This window comes from Mytilus galloprovincialis, chromosome 1 (genome assembly GCF_965363235.1).
Source record: "Mytilus galloprovincialis chromosome 1, xbMytGall1.hap1.1, whole genome shotgun sequence".
In the NCBI taxonomy this organism is placed as follows: Eukaryota; Metazoa; Mollusca; class Bivalvia; order Mytilida; family Mytilidae; genus Mytilus; species Mytilus galloprovincialis.
In genome coordinates this window covers 117,030,526-117,048,370 of record NC_134838.1, presented here as the reverse complement: position 1 = coordinate 117,048,370, position 17,845 = coordinate 117,030,526, and the positions used below count along the sequence as shown (strand labels likewise).

Below are 17,845 nucleotides of genomic sequence, written 5' to 3'. Positions count from 1 at the left end.
TCAGAGACTTTTATAAATGACTATGTGGTATGGACTTTGCTTATTGTTGAAGGCCATATTGTGACCTATAGTTCTTAATTTCTGTGTCATTTGGAGACAAGAGTTGTCTCATTGTCAATCATACCACATCTTCTTGTTTATATATATAATATATTCAGATATCGGTTCTTCGATATATCCAGATATGGATGCAAGAACGCACTAAACATCGAGATCCCTTATGGTTGTGTCATTGTGTCATTGACGTATATTACAAATGTCCTTTAATTCACACCAGATGTTTCAAAAGAAAGCGAGTTTGAGAGGAAGCTACAATAGCTTTCACAAAATATACCCCAAGTCAATGTTGTTGTTTCAGTCGACAAAATATGTCAAAAACTAGACATTTCTTACCTACATTTTTAATTCCATTCATATTGACCGCTTGGCAACTAAAATGACTCTCTTACCAAAAAAAACATGATTGAAAATTGGGTTATGTACAGCAACCTAGCGAGATAAACAACCAGAAGACCATTGCTTCAATCAAAAATATTATCCTACAATGCAAAACTTTTGCCTAAAATATGGTTTTAATTTGTATAACAATTTGGTGCCAAATTAGACCCGTCATGCCTCACCTTCTATTCAAACCGATCTAAAATTGCTCTTTCTCGGTGAACACTTTCATCGAAACTATTAACCTTCCAGACGACAGAGAATAAATGGGTTCCATAAATATATTTCTTTGATCTCAATTCTTAATTTAAAACGAAAAATGACTTCATATCTGCGCAAGACTGAGGCAAGAAAGAGGAAAAAAACCTTATAGAGGTAACTAATTAGGCTATGCATTCTCTTTTGTTCTCTCATCTTATTTTAACCGAGTTGTTAAATTTGCTGTTTCATTAACGTGTATACCACATCTCCTTTAATTAATGTTCCGTGGTTGGATTTGTAAGCAAGACCCTTTGACTTGGAACAAAATGAGCGATATGCAATTGGGGTAGTGCTTTGTCAAAAGTGTGCACAATTGTTCCATATCATTTAGAATTGGAATAGTACCAAAATCTAGTTATCTTAGCAATATTTCAGTAACAAAACCCAACAACAACAGTTGGTTAACCAAACTTGAGTCCAGACAAAAACCTTTACCATGACAGTTTTATATGAAGAAAAAACATACTATTCGTTGGAAAAATAATGGTCACTCCTGTGACTATCGTTTATTATAATTAATATTATATACAGAAGGGTCGTTCCAAAGGAACAGTTGTTTTTCAAATACAGTCATGTCTCTTTTTATTAACTCCTATTGGTTCTTCAGTAGAGCGTCCAAGCATCACAACACGGAAAATGATAAATTAATTTTAATGTCACCATAAAACATGCGGAATGTGTCATCACAGAATTTGAAAATTGAAATATACGAAAGTTAGTTCTATTACATAGATTAATTTAGAAGCATTTCCTGTGGACAATGGATGGACCAGATTCATCGTATTCCTGTTTGCTGATCCACATCTGTTGGAAGGTTGAGAGTGAAGCCAAGATGGAACCACCGATCCAGACGGAGTATTTCCTTTCTGGTGGGGCAATGATTTTGATCTTCATTGTGCTTGGAGCAAGTGCTGTGATTTCTTTCTGCATTCTGTCGGCAATACCTGGGAACATGGTGGTTCCACCAGACAAGACAGTGTTGGCGTACAAGTCTTTACGAATGTCGACATCGCACTTCATGATACTGTTGTATGTGGTTTCATGGATACCAGCAGATTCCATACCCAAGAAGGATGGCTGGAATAGTGATTCTGGACACCTGAATCTCTCGTTACCGATGGTGATTACCTGTCCATCGGGCAATTCGTAGCTCTTTTCTAGGGATGAAGATGAGGCTGCTGTTGACATTTCTTGCTCGAAATCTAGAGCAACGTAGCATAATTTTTCTTTAATGTCTCTTACGATTTCTCTCTCGGCGGTGGTTGTGAATGAGTAACCTCTCTCGGTGAGGATCTTCATCAAATAATCAGTAAGATCTCTACCGGCCAAGTCGAGACGGAGGATTGCGTGGGGAAGAGCGTAACCTTCGTAGATTGGTACGGTGTGTGTGACACCATCTCCAGAGTCTAGGACGATACCAGTGGTACGACCGGAAGCGTACAATGAGAGTACAGCTTGGATGGCGACGTACATGGCTGGTGCATTGAAGGTCTCGAACATGATCTGGGTCATCTTTTCCCTGTTGGCTTTGGGATTGAGTGGAGCCTCAGTCAGAAGGACTGGGTGCTCTTCTGGGGCAACACGGAGTTCGTTGTAGAAGGTGTGATGCCAGATCTTCTCCATATCGTCCCAGTTTGTGACGATACCGTGTTCAATTGGGTACTTCAGGGTGAGGATACCTCTCTTGCTCTGGGCTTCATCTCCTACATAGGAATCTTTCTGGCCCATACCAACCATGACTCCCTGTAAAATAAAAATACAAATGTGTCATTATAGAAGTGCTGATGAATTGGGCATATTAATAAAAAATAAAAGTAACATAATAACCTTCAGGGTTTGCTATAACGCTTTTCTATACGTAGTTGAGTGGCGGGGCTTTATCGATTTATCAGAGGCGGATCCAGAAATGTTCATAAAAAAGGGGGGATCCACTGACTGCCAACGAGGGGGCCTGCTCTAGTCATGCTTCAGTCATTACTTATATAATTAACCATATTTTTTTTTAAAGGGGGTCTGGGCACTCGCCCCCTTCTACTTCCCCGCTAGATTTCGATTTTCTTCCAATCATTTCAGAAGTATGAGTAACATTTCAAATATTACTGTGCACCGAAATTGGTTGCTTAAAGTGCAGAAGTGTTATGTTGATATGGTCTATCTTAGAGGGAATATAATATGTTTTGAAAATGCTACTCAGATAAATTGAAGTGTCTCCATAAAACATCCTTTAAGTATTTGTTTTTGATATATAGCAAATTTAGTTTTAATCATAGCATGTTGATTTAATCATAGCAAAAGTATGCTTTTGAATACAAATTATATATACACACAATTTTGTTTGTCTAATATAATTATAGAATCATTATATTTGTCATCATTTATTTTATATAATATAAATAAGAAACTGAATGATTTAGGATAAAGGAATTATCTTTCAAATTTATATTATTTCATGTGCACCCAACTGGTATTCATTGTAACAAGCTAGGGCATAAATGTTTATAATACAAACAAGATGATATCATTGACTGATAACAGAATGAATGAATGGAAGGACTAGAACTCCATATTAGGACAAACCGTCTAGAAGAACATCTGTACAGAGGAATTCTACTATGTAAATAGGTGGGGAGTCTATGATTGATGCACGCTCTACATCTTAATCAATTATGTAAATGTGATTAGTCATAACATTACATCCAATTTAAGATTTTGTATTTTGTAGTTCATGTACTGAATAAAGCTAAATTGCAAAGATATCGCGAATATAATTGGATAGTACATATTTCATAAAATAAAACAATTAAAAAATACTTATATGTATTGTAACATAAAAATAACTTGGAAACATTCATGATCAGCAAATTTATTGTTTAATCTCATGAACTGAAAAAAAACCTTCATATTCGACTTGCACAAGTTCTCACATGTAAAATTATATGTGTACAATTTAAAGCCAAGCTACTACTCGAACATGTCTCCGAAATAAAATGATCCGATCCCCCCTTATAATATGGAGTTTGTCATGTTTGTTGGGTATATGTATCTTTTTTTCTTCCATATAAATAGCGACGGGGGAGGGAAATGGAAAAAAAATGGTATCGAATGTATATAGAGGCTCGAATTTCTGGACTTCACAAATACAAAATGTGTTCAAAAAACACAATCAATTAAACTTCATTTCAGTATGTATGCATGTACCCTTTGATCATTCATTTATTCTTGATGATATATCATATTACAAAATGAAAAGGTTAAGAAAATGTTTAGAAACTGACCTGATGTCTTGGTCTTCCAACAATGGAAGGGAATACGGCTCTTGGAGCATCATCTCCAGCAAATCCGGCTTTACACATACCGGATCCATTGTCTACAACCAAAGCGGCTACTTCGTCGTCACACATGTTGATTTGTTGTGAATAGTTATAAACGAGAGATGTATCTCACCCTGATTTCTACAACTGACTGGCGAATTGTCTTACTCACGCGTTCGTTTTATCATGATAGACAATCAGCTTCCAAGAATCGACTACGATTCACACGCTGTGCGTTTTCCATATAAGGAGACAGGTGCTGATTCAAAGAACTGAAAGATTATGCGTTTTCTTCCTCCAAATATAGACGCTTCACATGTTCAAATCAATCGATTTTGAGATAGAATATAACACTCGAACTTTTTAATCAGTTTTTACACGTTATGACTTTAATCATAATTTCTAAATATAATGTGATAATAAAAATATGTGGTTTATTGTAAAAATGCATTCTTAATTATGAGGAAATAGATTTTATTGAATTATTTTTTATATCAAACTGTAATTAAAGTTAGAATATTGAATATTACAGGAACGAAATTAGTTTGTTTAAAAATAAACATCTACACGTGAAGGGGTATTATCACAGGCACTTAATTGTCTCTGGAAAAAATATCTGAATAAAAAGTAAAAAGGATTTTATATATAATAGTTTCAGAGACAGTGCATGCAGTGCCTATGAGTATTATGTTTGAAATAAACATGTGAACTATATCTTTTCCAAGTGTTATTACAAGTTATAATGACAGAATATTACAGGAACATTATTATTAAACTCAAAAAACATATAAGAAGTAAAAACATAATAAACATCAACACTTGAAGGAGTATTATGGGAATGTTATGGGCCGGTGTTTTCCCTTTTTGCTATGTACAGGGAGTTTATTTTGGCTAGGCTTGATGATTGAATCAGCTTTGAGATATATTTTCTATCTCATAATGATATATTAAATTGTATAGTGGATCTGGTATACATTCACACCATTTCTCGTTACATTCTATCCTTTAATGTTTCTAAATTATCGACCTGATATATTTTTACCGCTTCAAACAATCTATACCCATGGAGATTTTTTTTACGGATATGAATTATTTCGGAAATTTTTTGTTTTCATCAGCAAATTGAAAGACCAAAGTAATTTTGCAGACGGGAAAAAGAGTAACATTTCAGAAGTGTATCAAATTTGATATATGGAATTAAATAAGTAATCCCACGGGGCCCTCTTCCTACTTTTTAGATGTCAAATATATCAATGGGGTGCAAATTCACCAAGATTATCATATGGTTATAATAATGATTGATCTGTCAATGGCACAATTACACCAAGGAGGTCTCATATAACCTCCTTGATTACACTTTCCATCTTATGGTTAGATAACTTTAACTACCATGTGCATCACCCCTTATATCTACGATATATAGATGAACCCAATCTGCTTAAACTTTTATTGACACAACATGGTTTAAATAATCCTTTTTATCTAATTAAGATATCATGGATTGTATGTGATGCTTAACTATAATACATATGTTTATCATAAAATCCTTCTGTTTCATGAATGGGTTATCAGTAATTTTGCTAGCATCGGGGTGGAGTTAATTTCACAAGTATCAAATATACGAATATGGAGTTGTTTTATAAGCACAGTTGTACTTCTGTACGGAAATATTTGCGTTGAAATCCCTCCCGGTAATTTAATTGCAAATAAACTAGACGCGATGATAATGGCTGGTTTAATTATAAGCAAATAAGTTTTCAGTACATCCATCATTTGTCCACAAAAAACGGAAAACCAAATTCCGTTTTTAACTAAAATAGATGATTGGGAAAGAATTTATCTAAACACTTGGAGATGAGGAGAAACCAGAGACATATAATACTATTTTTTATTCAGAATAAATCCAGTACAAAAGGATCATCGCTGAAATACATGAAAACATAGAAAAATTAACAAAAAAGGGACAGCAATTGTCACGGTGACGCATAACAAACAATAGACATATCACCCACATCAATATTTCCACTGATTGTACCAAACTTAGACAGAAGCTTTTTTTTAAACTTTAATTAGATTTGCAAAGACGGCGAGACACTAGGTTCCGCGGAACCCTTACAAATTTTATTAAGGTTTATAGGATTTTTTGTTCTGAGACACGTGCCTGTGATAGAAAGGTACAATCAACATCTTCGATTGACTTATATGTCAAATTTTGAAGAAAATTTCAAAAGAGGGTCTTTATACAAATATATATCGGCAGTATTTAAGAGACTGCAAAATAACACATATAGACTGAAATGGGTAACAACCAAATTTGGCATATTGGCAATATTAGAATAGATATAGGAAGATGTGGTATGAGTGCAAATGAGACAACTCTCCATCCAAATAACTGAATTTATAGAAGTAAACCATAATAGGTCAAGGTACGGCCTTCAACACGGAGCCTTGGCTCACACCGAACAACAAGCTATAAAGGGTCCAAAATCAGTTACTAGTGTAAAACCATTCAAACGGGAAAACCAACGGTGTAATCCATATTAAAAAAAAACCGAGAAACGAGAAACATGTATAAATTACATAAACAAACGACAACTACTGTACATCAGTTGCAAATATTTGCAGTGGGATTAAACGTTTTAATGGTACCAAACCTTCTCCCTTTTTCTGAAACAATAGTATAACATCACAACATAGAAAAACACATGATCAAATATCAATTGGAAGGCTTAACTCAATCAAAAAACGTAAATTAACACACTATGAAGCATATTTAGTGGTACTAAAAGTACAAATTAACAATAGCGAATTTGAACCATTTCAGGTGCAAAATTTAAAAAAGTTTTTTTCTCAATCATCGTTGTGGTCGTTATTTGAACCTGGTGTTAATCTTGAGTACAATCATATGGAGAAACTAATAGACAATACATGCAAATTACCCAACACGTAAGTAGAGACATGTCTCTGGCGTAAGTATACTTCTTTTGAGTAATATGTTTTATAGATTTGATCTGTCAGTATATTGTCTCTCCCCTCCCCCGGGTTGACTAGGGAAGAAACAAAATATGGCCACTTGGTCTTCTTCCGACCGGACGTTAACTAGTTCTCGTCCTGAACTGAACACGCATGAAATATTTGCCACTGAACGTTAAACAAACAACAATCAATCAATCTGTATTGTCTCGCTCTTCTGTCCTGGCCTTGTATGACTTATATTACAGTTATTGTAAACGTTTATGTTTTCTTTTATGTTTCTCAATTTATGTCTATAATAATCAGTCCTAGGATTTGTAGAGTAATACTGTATTACTACTGATACTATAATAGTAGTCTCAGATTACTATAAGATCTTTAAACTTGTATGGTCTTATATGTATTTGTACATTAGGGCCCTTTAATTCGAAAATAAAATATTTGCATTCTTATTCTTATTTTTATATAACTTATCTATACTGTCTTTAAGGTTGATTGTCTATTAAAACAATAAATCTTGAACTATAGATATACGAATTCTATTTCTATACATACAAATCAAATCAAAATCAAATAATTTTATTGGTGTAAATTCCTATACAGAAATGATACCAGCTGACATTTACAACATACATATACAAATACATAAATAAAAAAAAAAAACAAAAAACAAAAAAACAAAAAAACCAACATATTTTCTCAATGATAAGAGATACATATTTTATATCTACATTGCGTGAAGGTGTTATTCAAACTATATTATTAATTCAAGCTATTACAATAAGCTTTAATACTAAAAAAAAGCTCTTAGCAACATTAGGTTTACTTTAAATGAATATTCAAATCATACATATCGCTTATTCCAGCTCACACATATAGAACTAATGTCCGTATCATTACTTTTCAAAATGAAACTAACTTATTTTGTTCAGACATATTTCACTTACATTACAAAAGAGTACATTTCTATTAAGTTCTAACGCTTTACATTCAATGAGGAAATGGAACTCATCCTCAATTCCATCCTTGCAAATTGGACAAATTCTCTGTTCTAAAGGTGTTCTATCTACCAACTTCTATTAGTAATTTGCTATTAATAATTCTGATTTTTACCATTTTAGAAATAACACTTTTGTTAAGGTCCAGTAGAAGATACTTTTCTAATTCAAAATTATTTTTAACTTTGCGATATGTTCTTAGTTTATTACCATGACTATCTTTATTAGAGTCACAAAAGAGCTTGTTTCCAGGATTTAACGAATCAAAGTTCCGAGGCTCTTCTAATTTCTTCTTTGACATAGTATTTTGATTTTCCCAGATATGCTGAAAACAAAGTTTACCAACTAATAACACTTTTAATTTACTACAAAAACCATTAGGAAAGTTTTCAAGTAAAAGTTTTCATTGTATGCTTTCCGCTTTACCATACTCTCACTGTCCATATTAATGATATGAAGCCAAAAATTAATTGTATTTTTAAGGGATTACAATGAAAGTGGAAATAAAAATAATTCAGAAAGTACAGCATAATCATTATTAAGGGTCTATTTTAAATTTACACCCAATAAAAATACATACATGTGGGATTGCATCGCATACTCTTTACGTCACAAGTCTAAAATGAAAGTAGCCCTTTTTCACAATATAGTCCGGAATATTTATCTTTATTTCTTAAAAAAACAAATGTCCATACTGGCATTTCACTGTAGAAGAAAAATTTTCTATTAATTTTTGGGATACAAAGGTCTTCTAACTATTCGGTATTGATTGATCGAATCAACAAAATAAAAAAGTGTAAAAATGTATGCGGATAAATATCAATTGAACTACTTTTATCGGAAGAGGACGTAGACAAACAAAAACAAAACACATTTATTTTACAGTTTCAGTCGTCATTTGAGATGAATCTCAAAATGGGCACGGCCAATAATAAGGCCTTTCGTTGCTGTTGTTGTTTTCATGTTAGAACAGGTGCCATTTTCATTGGTATCATAAATTTGGTATGATTATTATTTATCGATCCATTTCCGTTTATAAAACACACGATAATTTCTACAATATACAAGTTTAATTGTTATGAAATAACCATGTGACTGAACACAGTAACTTATCTTCCAGTTGTTATTGATAAAATTCCGAGAGATGTCATCACTAACATTTGAGAGAAAAAATATCTCCATGTATATTGACTACATGTAGAAAAAAACAAAAGAATGATGTACCTAATTCTACATAATGCATTAGCCCTCCAACTTTTTCTAGTGTCTGACATGCGCGTAGCTACGTTTACGTCAAAACGCCCGGGCGCAGACTTGAATTTTGAAAATAAAACAAATATTCAACATAGAATAAGAAAAACTGGTCAAAAGCACATCAGCCTTGTGCTTCATTTTTTCAATGGATTGTAATTTTGAATAAAAAGGGACTAAATTTACTCAAATAGATCATTTAATATATTTCTTCGAATCTTTTGTAAAAGTCTGAATCTAGTACTATGAATTCTACGAACTTTTCTTATATTTAAAGCAATTCACTATCTGCTCAGATTCGATATGCTGTTTGTATTTTTGTCGAGCCAGTGATTTATGTCCCAAAAGCGACACAAAGCGGCGTCAACATTTAGGTTCCGAATGTGGATAAAGTCTTTTGAATGACTCTCCGTGAAATTTTATGAAAGTTGGACAGAAACTGTTTATGATCAAAAGAGTATTCAGAGCAATATAATTATGCAATTATATCTTTAATTTTCCCACATTTTAAGGACAAAATGTATTTCTTTCTGCAATTGATAAGTGGTCGCAGTTTGGGCTTACATTTTGTTATTTCTCAATTACATGAACTACTTGTCGAACCTTCATCGAATTTTATGAAAATGCCAAAGAAGCTTTTTCTATTACTTATGTCTAAAGCTAAAATTTTGAAAGCATTTTTTTTCGTTCATTTTCTGTTCTTCTCTGATAGACAGCCGGATAACCGGACTCTTCTTTACACAGTTAATGCTCAATTTATAAACCTTCGTAGATTGTCGTGAAATATTCCAGTTCAAGAAAAAAATATCAGAAGAAAATTTTAGATTTTTTTTAAATCCCTTTAAAGGAACGATAAATTGATTGACTATTTGTGGGGAGAAATCCTAGGTGTTCCAGAATTTTTTTATATTGCACCTCTTAGAAATATTTTTTTCGTGTTCATTAAAAGGTGCTTTTGTGGATTGTATGCTCACTCACGGCACCATTTAAACTTATTTAAAAGTAATATTGGTTTGGACGTTTTCTCTAAAACCAATGACCATTAGGATAGCTTCCAGTTTAACACGATGAATAAGTTAACATATTACAAGATTTAACCAAAACAAACAAACAATTTAGATTCAAAAGTATGTTGCTATCAATGATTTTTTACTGACAGGAATCATTATGGTATCTCATTCTCGATAGCTTTTGGGAGCTTTGTCCCTTTCGAACCCACTACCAGCAGGTGCTTTAACATTGAACGATTGGCATCCCTAATGCATATCCCTCGCCAAGTCTTGGGCGTACACATAAAAATGACCCTGCTACGCCACTGTCTGAAAATTTATTTAAGATTTTATCATTTATCTTCACTTCATCACCTTCATAAATGTATTGTCTTGATTCTCTTTTAAGAAAAAATAACTATTAACTTAAGCATGTTAAGTAAAGACAAATTAATGGTTGCTGTTCAAATGTTTAAAAAACAATTGAACAAGTGCTTTAATATAAACTGAAGGTAGGGAAAAGTGAAAGTATGGGTACATACCACTATAAAGAGAAAATTCCATAAGATGACTAGTGATACAAATGCAGCACTTAAAAAAGTTTAATTTATCAAATTTGTACTTTGATTATTACATTTTTTTTTACAGCTTGGGTTCATGTTTATGGCATGCACTTTAATCTTCGCCTCAATTCATCCAGAGGTCCTTGAGAAATCCATGCAAACATGTCCAGTAGGGGACAACACCAAGAACCAGGATATTGTTATTGATGTTAATGTCAAAGGAGACCAAGTCAAACTGGAGACTTGTGGTGATGTCATGTTTGTACAGAAGAAGTTTACAAAAGGTACATAAGGCAACTTGGTAGTAATGGTTGTCATGCTCATTTAAGAGGATGACAATTTGGTTTTACATTCAGTAAGTAAATAAGGAAATATTGTATGATTGCCAACAAAACAAGTACAACTGTCAAAGGAAATCCAGGGACTTCCCTGATTGCCAAAAAGACAGACAAACGGTTTTTAATGTACAATATTATACAGTTCAAAAATGTCTGCATTGATAAAATGCAAATATTGCAAATCTTATATTAGTTTTTGAAAAGAACAAACAGTTTTAATAATCTAATTATAAGTAATTGCACAAAAATATACAAAAAAAGATATTTGAAGGTTATAGCAAAGTGTTTTATTTGAATGGTTCTAGATGAAGTTATATCATGTATTTGCAATTGTTTGAGTCATCTGACAGTGTAACTACATTTATACACTTGATGCATGTATTGCAGATCTTAGAATAATTTATTGTAATGGGGCTTTAAGATATATACCAAGCATTTATTTATTTAGAATTAACTAACTTATAATTTGCTTTACAGATAACCTTTGTGTTGCCTTTGCTATTGTGATGTGTATGATAACAATAACAGGATTCCTAATCTATGGTATAATGAAGGTAGGTTATAGCAATAATTGGAGTGCAGTATTTTTGTTATTTTACTTTTTCCTATCGCATGGAATGTTGATGATAACTTATACAATCATACAAAATCATAAGTGAACTTTATCCAGGTCAAAGTGCATACCACTCATGTTGCCATGTCACTTTGATAGACAATTTGTTTTTTGCAATATTTGATGCTCTACTTGACTTTTAGACATTGTATCTTGATATATTATAAAAAATATTAGACAAAATGTACAAAAATCACTTATCAAAATCGGACATATACACAAAAAAAAAGGCTTTTAGCAGCCAGATCTTTCAAAATTTTCCAAAATAAGGGAAGAAACATTGCTGATGAATTATTCACTTGCAAGTAGTGACCATGCTACATGAAGCCATTTTCTGTGTTCAGGTGTTTGAATTTTGTATTTCCTGTCTGACTTGTTTTTATATTTTACAGCATAGACCAGGCTACATGATGCCATTTTCTGTGTTCAGGTGTTTGAATTTTGTATTTCCTGTCTGACTTGTTTTTATATTTTACAGCATAGACCAGGCTACATGATGCCATTTTTCTGTGTTCAGATGTTTGACTTTTGTATATCCTGTCTGACTGTAGTTGGATATTTCTCCTATGCTCCAGATATGAAGTTGTGGCTGTGTCAAGAAGGATTGGTATGAAGTTAACATTAAATTTAAGCAATCGTTCAAGTTCTACAATTTTCTGATATGTCTTACCAGAGTTATGGGACTTTAACTGTTTGATTTCAAGCACTTTTCACATGCTTTCAACTAATTTAAGAATGCTGTGTCTAAATTATTTGTAGCTTACAAGTTTTGTTTGAACTGTTTATTTAGCCTCCTTTTCAATCATGAAACTGTTCCTATTATTCCAGAGTTTCTAATAAAAGGAATTTTTCAGATGTCAAGCACTAACTAAATACTTTCGTCCCAATTTTCCTACATACTACTTAACAGAATGATGTCATATTTGGTCAGCAGCTTGACAGTGATAACTTTATGTCTAGTAAAGAAAAAAGGTTGCTTAATTTTAGCCTTTATAATGCTCATTGTCTCAGCCTATTGAAAAAAAATTCTGTTTGGCTTACATGTATGTTCCAGGGCTCACACTACTTCAGAATTATAGGGAGAAGTGACTTCTCTTTTTGAAACTGATAGGGAGAAGTGGTGAGATTTGAAAGAGAAGTGCTCATTCGCGCTGTGCGATACAATGTTTGGATTTTACAATAGTATAAAGGGCCATATATGTAAATAATGTTCTTTTTATACTGTTCAATTCATATCTGAGTAAAAAAATTACAATTAAAGTAACATTTGAAATTAAAAGTTGTTTAAGCTTGTGAGAAACTACCAACTAAATATCTAGCACTAAAAAAATAAAAAAATATTTAAAAAAATGTAAAGAAATTATAATATATCAATTACAATTTAATTAAAAATTATCTTGTGTATGACATTCAGTGTTTCTCATAAAAAAAATATAAAAGTTATTAAGCTGGGCCATAATATATTGATATTAGTATAATAGTCTCAGAGTTAAGTAACTTTAATCAATAGTTTGAAACAATCCATAAAAAATATAAGGAATTATATACACCAATCAATTAGATGTAACCAAAAGTCTCTTAATGCGTGTGGAATGCGTAATTTTTCCCTTTGGGATCAATATTCTTCTGTCAGCTGTTCCATCCGTGCGTCCGTAGTAATTATTGTAAAAGTACGGATTTCGGTCATAGCTGGTCCGGTTCAGATCCGTAGATTAGAAATCGGTCAATGGCGGACGAATGCAAGAAAATTTACAAAAATAAACGATGTTTGACAAGTTATTTGGAAAGAAACATGACGTTTTTAATGCAATAAATGGATTAAAATTTACTGGAGGCAACTTTTATCACGTTTAAATGAAGTAACAAACTTATTTTGCCGCCGAAATTGAGGTTGATGTACGTTTTCGAGTAACAAGCACCGGTACTTGCAGAAATGCACGAAGTGATAAAAAGTTGTATTTTTATCAAATAACCTGCTACACACTGCGAAGACAATGCTTCAACCTCTTTTCAAAAGATAATGAATCGTTTATGTCTAAATTTCTTTAATTATCAATAAAAAAAATTGATGTTTCATCAACTTGGTAAAAATTGAAAATGTCCGATGACGGAAGCGACTGAAGGCGACTGTCGTCAAGAACAGGGCGACTTGTTTTCGCTTTTGGGGGTCGAGGAAAGCGAAGTGACGGTTGGGAAGGCGACTTCTTCGCCCAAGTCGCCTGGTAGCGTGAGCCCTGGGTTTGAAATTTATAATAATAGAGATAATTGTAACTATGCACCAAGTGGCAAAGAAACTTATGAAACAATCAAAGGTACACATAAGACAACAAATTTAACAGCCATTGAAACATTAAGAATCAGTGGGCTTGATTTTGAAATTTTCACATTCTGTTTTGATCTTTGAAAATATAATGTAGACCTAGGCTGTGATTGAAAGGAAATATTTTTTATAGGCTTGTCTCCCCTTGATGGACAGACTATTGGCAATGGACCGTGATATTCTGATGATTCTTTGTCTGATCTGTTTCATTTTATGGCTGTCATTTAAGGTAAGTTTCAGAGATATGCATAAACTAGTTTCTACTTTGATATGAAATAAATGCATATATGTAGGAATTTTGTCATAATATCTATTCAAGTTGGAACAAATATTCTATACCATTAATTTTGTCAGGAACATATACTGTAATATTTATTCCTGTAGAAATAATATTCCAGAATATTTTCTACTATTATGAAGGAGCTTCTATTCCGTGACACCTGCACCAATAAAAACTGGCTGCCACGAAATAGCCTAAATGCGGTGCTTAAAAGTGGTGTTAAAACACCAATAATCCAAATCAAATAAATTACAAGGTCCACTGTACAAAGAAAATGATAGTGCGAGTGGGACATTTGTACACATGTACTATGAACACATAAACTGTTTAGAGTATATATTTTTTTTATAAAATATACATAACATATCTGAATAAGAATGCAGTTAATGTAAAGTGATGTCAAAATCACATTTTTTTTCCACTATCGTAATTTAAATTATGTTAAGTCACTTATAAGTTATATTGCATTTAATTCTTATATTTGGGGATGAATATGAACTAATGTAGCATTAATTTAACATGAAATGTTTAAAGTAAAGAAAGTTATAATCAATAAAAAAAAGATTGAATAAATACAATTCATCTAGTGTTTGGTTAATGTCAGATGCTCAAAATCAATACAAAAGTTTGTAACATATGCGACATTTGTTTTAACAATTATTGAAGCACAAATTGTATAAAAATAGAAAGTGATGACTCAATGCAATTATTATTTTTATGCCCATGTGGTAGAGGAGTACCCTTATCTATGTGTACGTCCCAAAATTAGTTTCCGTTCTCTTACTTTAGTTTGTCTTAACCAAATGTTATGAATCTTATACACAATGCTTATTACATTTTGTACTACAAAACATAGATGTTTGAATTTTTGGTGGCCTCACTTTTACTGTTCTAAAGTTATGCCCCTTTACAAATGGAAAAACATGCTGAATGTTTTGTTTCTGTTCTTTCACTTAAATTTGCCTCAACCCAATCTTATCAAACTTATACACAGTGCTTGTTAGCACAAAACTCTGATCAAGTACACATTTGGGCTATGTCCTTTTATAATATTACATGCAAGCTGAAGCATCATCTGTGTCCATGGAGACAATTCCCCATCTATTTTAAACTCATCAAGTTTCATTTGATTGACCAATAAATGAACCTGGTTTAGAAAATTGGGATAAAATTAAAATATCATATCATGGTAAGTAATAGACAGAAAAAATTCCTTATCTCACTTTTAAAATAAGATGGTTTTGTTGGTGTAGTTTCATGGAAATAATTACATTTTATTCTAGTCTGAACAATATAGGTAAATTGCAGGTATTTTGAGTTAATAAATTAATATGGTTCTTTGGTAGACTATCAGTATCATGTAGATGTTTTATTAACAGATTTGTCTAATACATTTAACTTTACACTCTGTATTGATGAATACTGAATACTTTCATGATTTATATTATAAAGGCTTATCTGATTGGAGTGATCTGGGCTTGTTACAAGTACTTACAGATGAGCCTAGTGAACAGAGATGTGGTTAGAGAATATACTGTTGATCCTGATTCTGAGGTACAAAATGTAGATAAAAACTGTAATAAAGTCAAATAAAGTAGCAGATATTTGCTCTTATAAAACAACATTATTTGTACTACATCATAAATCAATGGAAATAAATAAAAGATAAAACTGATTTCTTTCAACGGATTTGTTAATGGTACGTTTTTAAAAAAATACCGTGGTATTAATTAAAAAAAGGACAAGAATGCCCGTTGATTGTTAAAAACATGCATCGATGGAAGTTCAGTATAAAGATGAATTATTTAGTAACATTTGAAAGATAATTAATCTCATTGTAAACTTTAGTTTAGGGTTGGAATATCATTTTAAATAGAAATACACAAACACACAATATAACCTACTTAAATATGCACATAATGTTGGTTTATGTCTGTTAAATTAAATTTTTTATATGATGAGCCAATAAATATTGTACTTTCAGATGTTACTTCCTCCAAAGTATGAAGATGCTGTCAAAGTTCCCATGGACCAAGCTCCACCACCTTATGCATCATAGAAAAATTAGGTTACAGCTCTCTTGTACATACGTGATGATATAGATGATATTGAATGAAGACAAAATAAATATCTGTTTTCATTGGACTGTAGGAGAGCTATTTTATTTTCGTAATGCTTAATTTAATAGGATGTCACTTTTTTTATTGTTAAAGCTTTATTGGATCTTAATTTTTGCCATTTTTCTGGAGGATACAGGTGATAGAATCATGCATTACAAAATATACTGACTTATGTTAGTAAATGTATTAATTTAAATTATAATGTCATGTGTTTATGATGTGTAGGAAGATTATTTCCAGTGTTTCAGATGTGTAAGAAGATTCATTTATACTCATTATCAAGTTATCTGCAGTTTTTCTGTATAATTGAAAAATTAATGAAATACCTTTAGGTGTAAATTTTACAACTATGGTATGGATTTCAGAAATACTGTTTGACTTGCATATTTAATAATATTTACTATCTTCATCATAATTTGACATTTTAGGTCACAGTATTTAAAAGTTACATACATATCTTGTGACCCAATGAACTTGTGAAGTGATAAACATCTTTTGGACCAAGTTAAATTGAATACTTTCCATATCAGCTGTTTTCCAAAAAGGCCCCTTTCAATTTGTCTTTCAATTTGAGATATGTTCATATGAACATTGTGCAATTAGATATGTGATAGATTTATAAAATAGAGTTTCTTCAACATGGTATAGAGACGTTTAACTCATTCCTTATATTTATATTACTTTGATGTTGAAACACTACAAATACTGTTTTTGGAATTCTTTATTGAAATAAAGTTGGTTTTACCTAAATGACTTATCATTCTTGAGGTTAAACCTTCTATTCATAATTGCAGACCAAGTTATTGCCAGTTATGCCATTTGTGCAATGCCATTGTCTTCTTTTACATTTTAGTCCTTCCTACATGACCAGTCAAAACAGGACATGACAGTTATTTGGAAAGCTTTCAATGGACAGAAGAAATTTTTTGAGGGGGTATTTAAGTTTTACCCCTGTCCCTCTGTATGTATGTACATCCGTTCATACATCCCAAAATTGGTTACCATTCCAGGGGCGGATCCAGTAATTTGGAAAGGGGGGTTGAAGTTTTTAAAGATCGCCAAGCGGAGCGAGGTGAAAAATTTTGGGACTTTTTTGGGCTAAAAAACATAAAATGAGGGTAAAATGCTCTTTTTTAACGGTTCCTGGCATGGGGCATGTATATACTATAGTTGCTGTAAGGTGTAAGGGATTAACATTTTTTATGCTGTATTCTCTTTATTGATTGTCTATGGCATAACATGATAGGATGCTGGGCGATTCGATGAAATTTACAATACGACCGACACGAGTTAAAAGAGTCAAACAAGCAATTTTTATCCAAATGTTTGGTTGATATGTTTCACCCAACAAAATTAAGGGAGGTGAGGGTTTCCAAATCAACCAATGGCT

General features: G+C 32.3%; 2 protein-coding genes across 2 annotated transcripts; one reads left to right on the top strand and one right to left on the bottom strand.

The window, feature by feature from the left end:
• Positions 1-1,171: 1,171 nt before the first annotated feature.
• LOC143053742 (actin, adductor muscle) lies at positions 1,172-4,176 on the bottom strand. The gene is made up of 2 exons (XM_076226523.1): positions 3,975-4,176; positions 1,172-2,442 (listed from the first exon to the last, which is right to left on the bottom strand). The coding sequence occupies exons 1-2, from the start codon at positions 4,098-4,100 to the stop codon at positions 1,438-1,440; spliced, it is 1,131 nt and encodes a 376-aa protein (XP_076082638.1). The 5' UTR covers positions 4,101-4,176; the 3' UTR covers positions 1,172-1,437.
• Positions 4,177-8,798: 4,622 nt separating this feature from the next.
• On the top strand, positions 8,799-17,205 carry LOC143053732 (lysosomal-associated transmembrane protein 4A-like). The gene is made up of 7 exons (XM_076226517.1): positions 8,799-8,983; positions 10,870-11,068; positions 11,600-11,676; positions 12,214-12,342; positions 14,189-14,284; positions 15,788-15,889; positions 16,320-17,205. The coding sequence occupies exons 1-7, from the start codon at positions 8,885-8,887 to the stop codon at positions 16,392-16,394; spliced, it is 777 nt and encodes a 258-aa protein (XP_076082632.1). The 5' UTR covers positions 8,799-8,884; the 3' UTR covers positions 16,395-17,205.
• Positions 17,206-17,845: the final 640 nt, after the last annotated feature.

What these genes read in the sequence shown, in the direction of transcription:
- LOC143053742 (XM_076226523.1), bottom strand. Translation starts at nt 4,100, where the DNA reads ATGTGTGACGACGAAGTAGCCGCTTTGGTTGTAGACAATGGATCCGGT. An exon ending in TTGGAAGACCAAGACATCAG is followed by an intron (nt 2,443 to 3,974) that starts GTCAGTTTCTAA and finishes TTTATTTTACAG; the next exon opens with GGAGTCATGGTTGGTATGGG.
- LOC143053732 (XM_076226517.1), top strand. Translation starts at nt 8,885, where the DNA reads ATGAATCTCAAAATGGGCACGGCCAATAATAAGGCCTTTCGTTGCTGT. An exon ending in TCATTGGTATCATAAATTTG is followed by an intron (nt 8,984 to 10,869) that starts GTATGATTATTA and finishes TTTTTTTTACAG; the next exon opens with CTTGGGTTCATGTTTATGGC. An exon ending in ACAGAAGAAGTTTACAAAAG is followed by an intron (nt 11,069 to 11,599) that starts GTACATAAGGCA and finishes TTTGCTTTACAG; the next exon opens with ATAACCTTTGTGTTGCCTTT.